This window comes from Myotis lucifugus, unplaced genomic scaffold (assembly GCF_000147115.1).
Source record: "Myotis lucifugus unplaced genomic scaffold, Myoluc2.0 scaffold_221, whole genome shotgun sequence".
Lineage (NCBI taxonomy): Eukaryota > Metazoa > Chordata > Mammalia > Chiroptera > Vespertilionidae > Myotis > Myotis lucifugus.
The window spans coordinates 707,811-720,075 of NW_005871269.1; the positions used below are offsets into that span (position 1 = coordinate 707,811).

General features: G+C 36.9%; 1 protein-coding gene across 1 annotated transcript in view; it reads right to left on the minus strand.

Moving 5' to 3' along the window:
- Positions 1-12,265, minus strand: part of MLLT3 (MLLT3, super elongation complex subunit) — a 255,906-nt gene that overhangs the window by 61,690 nt on the left and 181,951 nt on the right. Inside the window, 1 exon segment of the mRNA XM_006098109.3 lies at positions 4,986-5,693. Within this exon segment, the coding sequence (XP_006098171.1) occupies positions 4,986-5,693 (708 nt within the window).

Below are 12,265 nucleotides of genomic sequence, written 5' to 3' on the forward strand. Positions count from 1 at the left end.
TGCCAACATGGATGGACTGAGATGGTATTATGCTAAGTGAAATAAGTCAAAGAAAGATAAATACTGTGTCATTTCATTCACATGTGAACTCTAACAAAACTAAATAAATAAAAAACAAACAGACTCATAGATACAGAGAACTGATAGTTGTCAGAGGCTTGTGTGGTGGGGGATGGGCAAAAAGGTGAAGGAGATTACGAGGTGCAAAGTTAGAGTTATAACGTAAGTCATGGGGATGTAATTTACAGCATTGGGAATGCAGTCAATAATATCGCAATAACTTTATATAGTGATAGATGGTTACTAGAATTCTCATGGTGATCACTTCATAAGGTATATAAATGTCAAATCACTGCTGTATACCTAAACTAATATAATATTGTGTATCAATGATTAATTAAAAAGAGCTTTAGCTCTGGCCAGGTGGCTCAGTTGGGGTTGGAGTGTCATCCCCAACACCAAAAAGGTGGCAGGTTCCATACTTGGTCAAGGCACATGCCTGGGTTGCAGGTTTGAGCCCCAGTTGGACGTATTTGGGCAGCAGCCTCTCTCTCTCTCTCTCTTTCTCTCTCTCTCTCTCTAAAAATCAATTAAAAAATATATCCTCAGTGAGGATTAAAAAAAAAAGAGCTTTATATTCCAGAATAAAAATTAAAATAAAAAACAAACTTGGAGCCTTTTTTTGGTCCTGTTCTTTTCCAGAGAACATATGTAACACATGAATATCAATATCAAGGTCATATAACTCCTCAAGACAAATATTCAGAGCAACATGACATCCATTGCAAGTACCCTTTGCCCTCTAAAACATATAAGCCACACACTTAATAAAGGACAGGCGCATTCTGTGGTGTTACTGAATATCAAAAATATCTTTCAATGCTTTACGTTATAAAGGTTTCCAGAAGCCAAATCATGCATAAAAATAGCTAACTCACATTTTTATTTTTTATATTATTATTATTATTATTATTTAATTCTCACCCAAGGATATTTTTTCATTGATTTTAGAGAGAGGGGAGAGAGAGGGAAAAACAGAAAGAAACATCAGATGTGAGAGAAACACATCGATTGGTTGCCTCTTGCACATGCCCTGACCAGGGCCCAGGCTGGGGAGGAGCCTGAAACCAAGGTACATGCCCTTGACCAGAATCAAACCCAGGACCCTTGGGTCCGCAGGCTGACACTCCATCCACTGAGCCAAAACGGCTAGGGCTAACTCAGATTTTTAGATTACTAAATGCTTTACCCAGATTGACTATTTTCACAATAATTTTACAAAGTAAATACTATTATAATCTCCATTTCACAGACAGAAAAAACACAAAACAAACAAAAACCCTAAGAAATAGAGCAGATTAAATCGTTTGCCCAAGATCACAGTTACAAGTGGAATTCAAAACACAGCCAGTTTATCTAACACCACAGTATAGACTCATAAATACTGGATTACTTGACTCCCTTTCTGCCTACCTACCTATCTACCCACCTACCTAAATATTTATCTTCAAATAAGTGATCCCACAAAAAATATGCAGGCATACAAACCATGGATGTACTTTAGGTTTGCCTCTTCTTGTTTACAAAGTAAATAAAAATCTTAATTAAAACAACCATATCAATCAGCAATCTAAGCTTCCCAATCCATCTCAATAACACTGATTTTTATATAAAACCTGAATCTAACTTATTTAAAAAACTTCTTTAAAAAGTTCTTCCTTTTCATTGTAACTAACTTATACCAAGGCAAGATGTTGTTGTATGTTGTTTTTTTTTACGACATACCAGGTAAATAATCTTTTTACCCAGCCCTTCTTAATTCTTCACACTCTTCCAATTATTTTTTGTGTCTTCCTTCTGTTTCCAATGTTCATGATTTCCACCTGCTGTGTCTAAAATTACCTACCACCGCATCCCTCACGAATGAACATAAATCTGGCTCACATTTAAATAATGAAGCTAGAAAGGACTTTTTAAAAAATATGTTTTTATTGATTTTTAGAGACAGAGGAAGGGAGCGGGAAGGAGAGATGGAAACATCGATGAGAGAGGAACATCATCTATCTGCTGCCTCCTGCACACCCTACTTGGGGTCGAGCCCACAACCTGGGCATGTGCCCTAACCAGGAATCGAACCGGGGACCTCTTGGTTCCTGCAGAGCTACACCAGCTGGGCTGGAAAGGACTTTAGAGAGATGAGGTCATCTGATCACACTTACTCAGATGCAGACATGCTCACCACCAGGTCAATGTGAATGTTGCTCCCTGAAGTTGGGTCTACCCCAAGCTACCACCAAGGTAATTATAGACCAAGAGAAGTTTAGGGCTGCTAAGGGCTCTCCATTACAATTGCCTCCTGTTTGTTCCTTCCATCGTCTTGCCCACAGGAGGGACACCAGGTAGTAGAAAGGCCAAACAAAAGTTATCTTTACTAACGAATAAAGGAAATTTCAGCCCTCTTTTATTCTCCTTTGCTCACAGAATGGTCTTTTGGGCCCTGGCTTACTTGGAACCACTATTGTTAATTCTCTTCTGTTACACCACCTACATTTAGAAAATTAAACCAATAGCAGCAACAATAGAAGCATTACTACTATCAGAAAACTGATAAGGGAGGTAAAGTTGTTGGGTTTGATATCCAAATAAAACCTGAAAGTCTGTGCAAGCATGTCAAACTCTTGCAGGCTTTCTCAATAACGATATGTACATTACAAAAACTCCTGTTATGATCACTGGATATGTGGCTCTATTATATCATGAATTATTTAAAAAATTTGCTACCCACTGTAAGGAATTATAATTAACTCTTCATTCCAGAAGATTTTTAAAGTTATAGCTTTGAATAAATATACCAAGTTGGACATAAAGTCTATGAAAAGAAAAGCTATACCTTATAAATCATGAAAAAGGGAAGGAGCAAGAGGCAAACAAAAACAAGACCACGCAAAATTACCTAAAAAGAAAGATAACCTAGGATACTTTCCTGTTAAAAGAACATTCAATACTGCTTGGTGAATGGCATTGGTCTTCTCACAAACCAGCAAACATTCAAGAAAGATGCCTTTTAAAAACTTGACCATGACCTACTATAAGAAATAACCGACCCTCTGAAATAAAAATTTCATGAACCGCTATTTACCCCTACTAATTACAATGTATTCTGACTTTTTAAAAATACTGATGATGACATGCTAAATTGACTTCATGGCTCACCAGTGAATCACAACCCATAATTTAAAAACCTCTCTTCTAGAAAAATCACAACATGTCAGAACAAAGTTGCTAAACTTGACAATCTTGATAGACTAATCACAACCCAACTGCATCAGTGAACATTTCAGGGTGATTTGAAATAAAAGTTAAACATACAAAAGAAAGTTCCAAGTAGCATTTTCCTTAAGAACAAGTTTTGATTTAAAAGGAGAGGTAAAAGCAAAGGATGAAAAATAAATTCTTCAAATATTGGAACAAACCCATTACCTATCATCTCCATCTCACTAACTATACTATTACACCTTTACCAAACACTGGGATGAATTACTCAATCCCCATGATTTTTTATGTTACTCTGCTCCTAATAATGACCTTCTATTTAAATTTCAAGATTAGCTCTAGAGAGTAGGGGGGAAGGAAGTGGTCTCTGAATGACCAGAGATGGGTATGGATGCCATGTCCTATTTCTGGCTGGCTTTCAACGCAAAACAGTGCAAACACAGGAGAGAGAATCTGCTACTAAGATCCCCTAAAGCTCGCCAGCATTTGAACTAGGAACATTTGTGAAGTGAAACCTGGGAACAGGAAGAGAAGTAGTATTCTCAAATCGCCAGCAATTTTTAGCCAGACATTTTCCTTGACCACTGTCTAGAAATGTTGACAAGCCAATATGTGGCGATTATTAGGACCGATCATGACTGATAAGTAATGACAGAAGGCCAAAATTAGAGAAAAAGGAAATGTGAGGAAGAGATAATCTCATAGTAAATAATGTTTTTAACCTATTCTTTAGAAACAGAATGGAATACCTTTTGAATTACTAACAGTCCTGTCTCTAAAGTGTAAGATTTCTTCCGCTGGTAGATTAGAATAGATAACCTGAAAATCCCTTCCAACTCTGACATCTGTAATTATAAGTTTAAATTTCAACATCAGGTAATATTTTTGGGGGATACTAGATGGCCTTTCGGGCACCCACAAAAGTTAGTCCCTTTTTTCAGGAAAAAAACTTGCAATGAAGATCACAATAAAAGCATTACTACTATGAGAAAACTAATACGGAAAGTACAGTTGTACTTTTAAATCAGTCTGGAACATCTACAAAAACAAAACAGTGGCTATACCATGAAAATAAATTAAATATTTTGTTTTTAAAATACTGTCACCTGTGGAAGCAGAGTGGCGCAGCGGAAGCGTGCTGGGCCCATAAAATACTGTCACCTGATTTCACAGGCACATATATATGTTAAAAATTATCAAATTATATATGTATAGTCTATTGCTACATCAATTTTGCTAGACAAAACTGTTTAAAAATATTATCACCAGCTTTCCATTTATGTAAACAAATTACTTCATTCCATTGATAAAATAGATGAACATTATAGCTTAACTCTAATATTTTATAAATTTCTCTTTTAAATTTACTAACCTTTGTATTCAAGTTTTATTGCATTCTTCTTACTTTCCTAACTTGGCAATCAGTGAAAAGCATAGTACCTAAGCTCTAATGACCATCTACGTTTTCCTGCTGCTATTTAAATACTATTGAATATATCTTTCCTTTAAATCAGAGCCTAAAAATCTACATGTTTCCTAATGATTTCATTTCCTTCTTTCCATTAGTTAAAGAAACTGATTTCTAGGCACTGCCATATCACCATGTTATGGTTCAGCTGTCATTTTCTTCCCTCATTCTTTATCTTGAATCTATCTGAAATAAAATCTGAAAGCTCAGAAGGGGAAGGAGGGGAGCCAACAAGACTACTCACATCAGATTTAGAGGACATATTCTCCTCCGCATCAGAATCATTGGGGTCCACGATATCATCAAATGGCGGTAAAGTTGATTTCTTCTTCTCTGACGTCTCACTCTCAATTTTGACTTTTCCCACCTTGACATGAGATTTGTCTTTTATCTGTTTTTTGTCAGCAGAACAAGTGAGTATCAGTGGTGGCGCGCTAGAAAAACTTTTAAATAGAGCCTCTGAGCTACTCTTTTTCCTTTTTTTGGCTGAGAGTTCTTCAGAATCTGAAATGGGGGGCCTTTTACTAGGAGCCTTCTTATCTTGCTGTCCACTGGTGATAGTGAGTAAGTTACTGTCTGGTTTTGGCTCTTTTGACATGGGTTTCGGTTCCTTGAAGGCCATCTTAGGAACGATTTTTTCTTCTTTCAGTGGTTTATTTTCTTTGGGTTTCTTAGAGGATTCTTTGGAAGATTTGTTGTGATCCCTGGAAGGTTCTTTGAAGGCACTTTTATGTTCTCTGGAGTCTTTAGAAGGTTTTTCCTTGTGCTCCTTCATTAATTTGTGAGGCTTTGAAAAACTGGTGCTGCTGCTGCTGCTGCTGCTGCTACTGCTGCTGCTGCTACTGCTGCTGCTGCTGCTGCTACAGCTGCTGCTGCTGCTGCTGCTACTGCTGCTGCTGCTACAGCTGCTGCTGCTGCTGCTGCTGCTGGTATGAACACTCCTGTTAGGGTCCTGCAACAAGGAGAAGAAATGAAACTCAAAGCCAAAGTGCAACACAGAGTCAAAAGCTGCTTTCCTTGCATTCCAGCTGCACAAAATGATCCCTTTTTGATTGATCTCAAAGTAATTTTAATGGAAACCAATGATAGTATAACAGGTGGAAATAGGGTGTGTGACAACATGGTGAATGATCATGGATCAAGGAATTTAATGAGGCAAGCTATTTTCTTAATCATGAGAAGCATGGCATTCTAAGCATTTCAATTCAACAAATGTTTACTAAATGCTTGTTCTGAAAGATATAAAGATGGTTTAACACATGACTTTTTAAAATATTTTTTATTTTTCAATTCCAGTTGATGTACCACATTAAATTAGTGTCAGGTGTACAATCCAGTGATGAGACATTTATAAAACTTAACAAAGTGGTCACCCTGATAAATATAAGATCCATCTGACACCATATGTAGTTATTATAATACTAGAGGCCCGGTGCACGAAATGCGTGCACAGGTAAGGTCTCTAATCCTGGTCGGTAATCAGGGCCGATTGGGGCCTTCTGGCTGCCAGCCAGGGCCTTCCTTCTGGTGGCCAGCCAGGGCTTTCCTTCTGGTGGCCAGCCAGGGCCTTCCTTCATTCCACATCACCCCCTGGTAGTCAGTGCATGTCATAGCGAGCAATTGAACTCCCAGTCTCCCGGTCAAACTCCCAAGAAGACACTTTGCATATTAGCCTTTTATATATAGAGATTATTGATTATATTGCCTATGCTGTACATCTGCATGCCAATTTGTAACTACCAATTTGTACTTCTTAATCCCTTTACCTTTTTCTCCCATCCCCCAATAACCCTCCTCTCTGGCAAGCATCAAAATGTTCTCTGTATCTATGAGTCTGTTTCTGTTGTGCTTGTTCATTGGTTTATTTTCTAGATTCTACATATAAGTGAAATCACATGGTGTTTGTTTTTCTCTGCCTGGCTTATTTCACTCAGCACAATACCCTTTATGTCCATCCATGTTTTTGCAGATGGCAAGATTTCCACATGCCACAGTCTTAATAATTGTGAGATATCTATGATTCATACTTGCTATAAGAGCCACCTTTATAGTGCTATGACAGCAAAAAGCAGAAGATAAGTAATTCTGTTGTAGGTATTGGGGAAAGAATAATTCAGAAATTTATAGAGAATTATTGAATTAAGTCCTCAAGGATAAGCAGTTAATACTAAAAAGAGAAGAATGAAAAAGTTTGAAGGAGAGCTCAAAAAATGGCAGCTAAATAGGCAGAGCCATCATGCACCTCCTCCCAGGGCCAGACTGGAAACACAACTAAATTGGAGAACATTCATTTGGAATTACCAACTGAGGTCCAGTTGAGGAGAAGACTTATACCAAGGAAGAACAGAAAACACCTGAAGACCACTCTGTACTGACATATTCCTTCCCCACCCCTTTTTTGTTTTGTTTTGTTTTGTTTTGTTTTTGTGTGTGTGTGGTTGTCTGTTTGGTTGTTTTGTTCTTTTTCTCTTCATATTTTTTCTTTCTTTTCTTCTATCATTCCTACTCTCTAGTCTCTTTTCTAATTTCCTCTTCTCTGTACTTGCTGTAGGGGTCTTGTGTAAGTTTTAGTTTTGTTTCTTATGTTTTACGTTTTGTTGTGTTGTGTTTTGTTCTATTCTGTCAGCATTTCCACAACAGCTTGCGTGACGTGGTTGGGGGTAAGCCACATAGTCAGCCAACCTGAGAGGAGATTCTATCCACAAACAGGACAATAACATTCAAGACCCAGCTACAACAGGAAAACCCAAATAACTCAAGTAGGGGGCTCTCCTAAAACACCCAGCCCAGGAGATCTGAGAAACTGCACCACTGGGTCCCACAAAACATCTACTATATAAGACCACCCCACAAAGTCTGGGAGGCATAGAAGTTTGATCTAATACATAAAAATAAATACAAAAGGGCAGCCATAACAGGGAGACAAAGAAACAACCCCCAAATGAAAGAAAAGGAGGAATAGTCAGGAAAGGAACTAAATGAAATGGAGGCAAGCAATTTGTCAGGTAAAGAATTTAGAGTAATGGTAATAAGGGTGCTCAAACAATTCAGTGAGAACTAAAATAAACTTAATGAGAATTATAAGAAACTTAATGAGAATTATAAGGGACTTAAGAATAGCTACATCAACATGAAAGTAGAGGTTGAAACAATGAATAAGGATCAACTGGAAATGAGGAACGACATAGCTGAAATAAAGCACACTCAGAAGGATTCAACATTAGGCTAGAACAGTGGTCGGCAAACTGCGGCTTGTGAGCCACATGCGGCTCTTTGGCCCCTTGAGTGTGGCTCTTCCACAAAATACCATGTGCGAGCGCTCACATACAGTGCGATTGAAACTTCGTGGCCCATGCGCAGAAGTCGTTATTTTGTGGAAGAGCCACACTCAAGGGGCCAAAGAGCCACATGTGGCTTGTGAGCCGCAGTTTGCCGACCACTGGGCTAGAAGAAGCTGAGGACCAAATCAGTGAAATAGGAGGCAAGGTAGAAAAAACACCCATTCAGAACAATAAATGGGAAAATATTTAAAAGGCAGGAGGACAGATTTAAGGAGATAACATGAAAAGTAAGAGCATTCACATCATAGGAGGACTAGAAGGAGAAGAATCCAAGCAAGGAATAGAGAATCTGTTTGCTGAAATAATGGCAGAAAATTTCCCTAACCTGGTGAAGGACATGCCAGTAAGTTCAGGAAACACAGAGTTCCAGCCAAGATGAACCCCAAAAGACCCACACATACTAGTAAGCTAATAGTTATTAAAATGGTAAATATTAAAGACAAATAAATAATTTTAAAGGCTGCAAGAGAGAGACAGAAAGTTACCTAGAAGGGAGACTGTCAGCTGATTTCTCAGTAGAAACACTTCAGGCCAGAAGGGAGTGGCAAGAAGTATACAAAGTAATGAAAATCAAGAGACTGACTCCAAGACTACTCTATCCAACAAGGCTATCATTAAAATCGAAGGTTAAATAAAGAGCTTTGCAGATAAAAAAAAAAAGGCTAAAAGAATGTATTACCACCAAACCAGCACTGCAAGAAATGCTAAAGGGACCAGTGTACAGGCATAAAGAGTAAAAATGGCAACAAATAAATACCTATCAATAATAACCTTATATGTAAATGACTTAAATGCTCCAATTAAAAGACATAGAATAGCAGAATGGATAAGAAAACATGACCCATATATATGCTGTCTGCAACAAAATCACCTCAGAACAAACGACTCACACAGAATGAAAGTAAAGGGATGGAAAAATTTTTTCCAAACAAATGGAAATGAAAAAAAAAGCTGAGGTAGCAATACTCATATCTCACAAAATAGACTTCAAAGTGAAAGCCATAACAAGAGACAATGAAGGCCACTTCATAATACCAAAGGGATCAATCCAATAAGAGGATATAACCCTGGTAAACGTATATGCACACAATATAGGAGGATCCAAATATATTTTATAACTTCTGGAAGATTTTAAGGGAGAGACAGACAGCAATACAAGCATAGCAGGGGACTTTAACATTCCACTGACATCACTAGCTAGATCTTCTAGACAAAAAAAAATCAACAAGGAAACAACGCTCCTAAATGACATAATAAATCAGATGAAATTGACATTTACAGAACATTTCACCCCAAAGCTACAGAATATACATTCTTCCTGAGTGCACATGGGACATTTTCAAAGATAGACCATATATTAGGATAAAAACTAAGTCTCTCTCTAACCAGTTTGGCTCAGCGGATAGAGCGTCGGCCTGCGGACTCAAGGGTCCCAGGTTCAATTCCAGTCAAGGGCATGTACCTTGGTTGCAGGCACATCCCCAGTATGGAGTGTGCAGGAGGCAGCTGATCGATGTTTCTCTCTCATCGATGTTTCTAACTCTCTATCCCTCTCCTTTCCTCTCTGTAAAAAAAAAAAAATGTATTTTTAAAAAAACTAAGTCTCTACAAGCTCAAGAAGATTGAAATCTTATCAAGTATCTTCTCAGTTCACAATGGCATGAAGTTAGAAATCAACTACAATAAAAACACTCGGGCCCAGTGGCATTGCTCAGTGGCTGAGCATTGCTCAGTGGTTGAGCATCAACCTATGAACCAGAAGGTCATGGTTTGATTCCTAGTCAAGGGAATATGCCTGGGTTGTGGGCTCGATCCTCAGTGGGGGCATGCAGGAGGCAGCCAATCAATGAGGAAAGAGCTAATTGCTGCCTATTTTGTTTTAAATGTGTTACCATTTTTTTCACATAAATACCTCAGAATATATAACCTTTCTATCTAGGCACAAAATTTAAGTCCACACTTACAATATTTGTGAATCTCTATCATTAACAGTAAAAATAAGAAACAGAAGTAAACCCTGGATGTGCAAAAACCCAAAGCAATACTAAAAGGAGAGCTCTTTCTTGCTTACTTCCACCTCCTAATGTAACCAAAGACAAATAAATGTCCAAATTTCAACTGGAATTTATATCTTCAGGCTTGCTTATTATGTTTCACCTCTAACTCACCCACTTAAGGTTAATGGTATGTGAACCAATCCTCTATTCCTTAAATATCTAACTTGACACAAAAAGGGTAAGTAGACAGGGACTATGCTTTTCAGTAACATGAACAATCAACTTATTGGATCTATGGGGGGGAAGCATGTATATGAATAAGTATTAGAAAGAATACCCAAAATGAAAAATTATTGTTCAGGGTTAGTAGGATTATGTATTTTTTCTTTTTACAGCTTTTTTCTTACCTACTCAACAACAAAAAAATTACACACATCAACTATTCCATTTCTTTTTCTCAAGTGAACATTTGGTTTCAAAATTCTAAAATGGATAAAGTTACAAAGCAAAGACAAGCTTTTATGCATCAAACTAGATAATTACTTACAAAACATTTTAATCTGAGTCTTAAAAGCAAAATGCTAAAGATAGTATTCATATTACTGAAACTACATTATTTTATAAATTCTATTACAAGACATTTCCTGGCATGTTAAGCAATGCCATGAATAATTAAAATAAAGTATAATGGGCAAACTAAATTAAGGAAGAACATTTTGAAATCTAATATCCTTGAGTTTTATTTTTTGTTGTTGTTAACTGGTTTGTTGACTCACTGGATTTTGGCAATTTGCAATCAGTGTTCTCATTATGGTTCCCAAACACCCAAGGTTTGCTACTTAATACTCAACTTTATGGATATTTTTATAAACATAACTTATAAAAATACATAAATTTTAACCTACCAACATATATTCTAATGTTAAGCATTAAAAAATAGTAACATTTCAGCACCAACAGCAATAAAAGGACTTCTATATAGGGGTTCTTCCATGATTTATTTTTTAAATCCTTTTGTAGTACAAACTGGAATTCTTAACCCAAAGTACGTAGTGGTATATGACACAGATTCTTGTGTCACAGAAAGTTCAAGTTCTCTACTTAATTACATACATACGATGTTAAGTACAAAACTCCAAATTTTATAACTTTTTACTCCCCGTGTTGGTCTAAGTTTTTAATGCCTACCATCGCCTTTTCACCTACCCAACAAATCTTGGTACAAGCAAATCACCCAACCATCCTTGTTCCTTCTGTGTTACCAAAAAGCTTTCTATAAGCTAAGACCACTCAGAGCTAAGAAGGGAAACATATTCAATAACAACACCTCAGACAAATAAAAATTTAGAAAATAAGATGAGAGAATGGTTTCTGTTTCATGGGTTTACATTTTCTGTGATCAATGGCAAAGTACAAATGTATGTCACCTGACTCCATATTCATACATGTCATAAACGCAAAACAAAGACTTACATACAAAGTCAGGAATTAAATTGTTACTAAAATGGAATGAAAGCTTTCCCTGAATTTTAGCCCATCTATCGTTTATCTATTGGGAATCAAGTGACTGGCTTTTAAATTTTTTTACTGAACTATAAATCTCAACATGAAGTGCCACTCAGCAGCAGAGACTGATTACCATTCAATGTGAAGTTTACACATGTTGTATAATTCAAATCTCTTTGCCCGAGGCTGATTAAGACAAACTGAATATCAATATTAGGGGGAGCATGTGTGCATAATTCAAATCTCAAATATTTAAGGCAAATGACTATTTAAATATAAATATACATGTATTTGTACTAATTTTACAACCTATGAATATAGGTTACAGTATTTTTTTTTCATCTACTCAGATTCTACTGAATGCTTCCTTGTTCTAGTTTTCTGGAACAGAACGGGCCTCTTTAATGTATAATCTCTTTTAATACTACTTGTCAGCAACCCCAAGCTTAAGAGAAGGTCAGAATAAGGTTTTCTGACTAGATATGATTTTTAACTGCCATGTTATCACCATGTCTTCTTCCTAGTACCACTGATAATTCAACGATTATTCTCTAGCTCTTGTTTCTTCCTCTATCTATCCTCTTAATTTTGGCCTCTATCCTACTTTAACTGGCTTCTGCATTGTGCAAGATTTTCAGTTCATTCATATCTTATCCAGTAAAATTTGCATAGAGACAAAC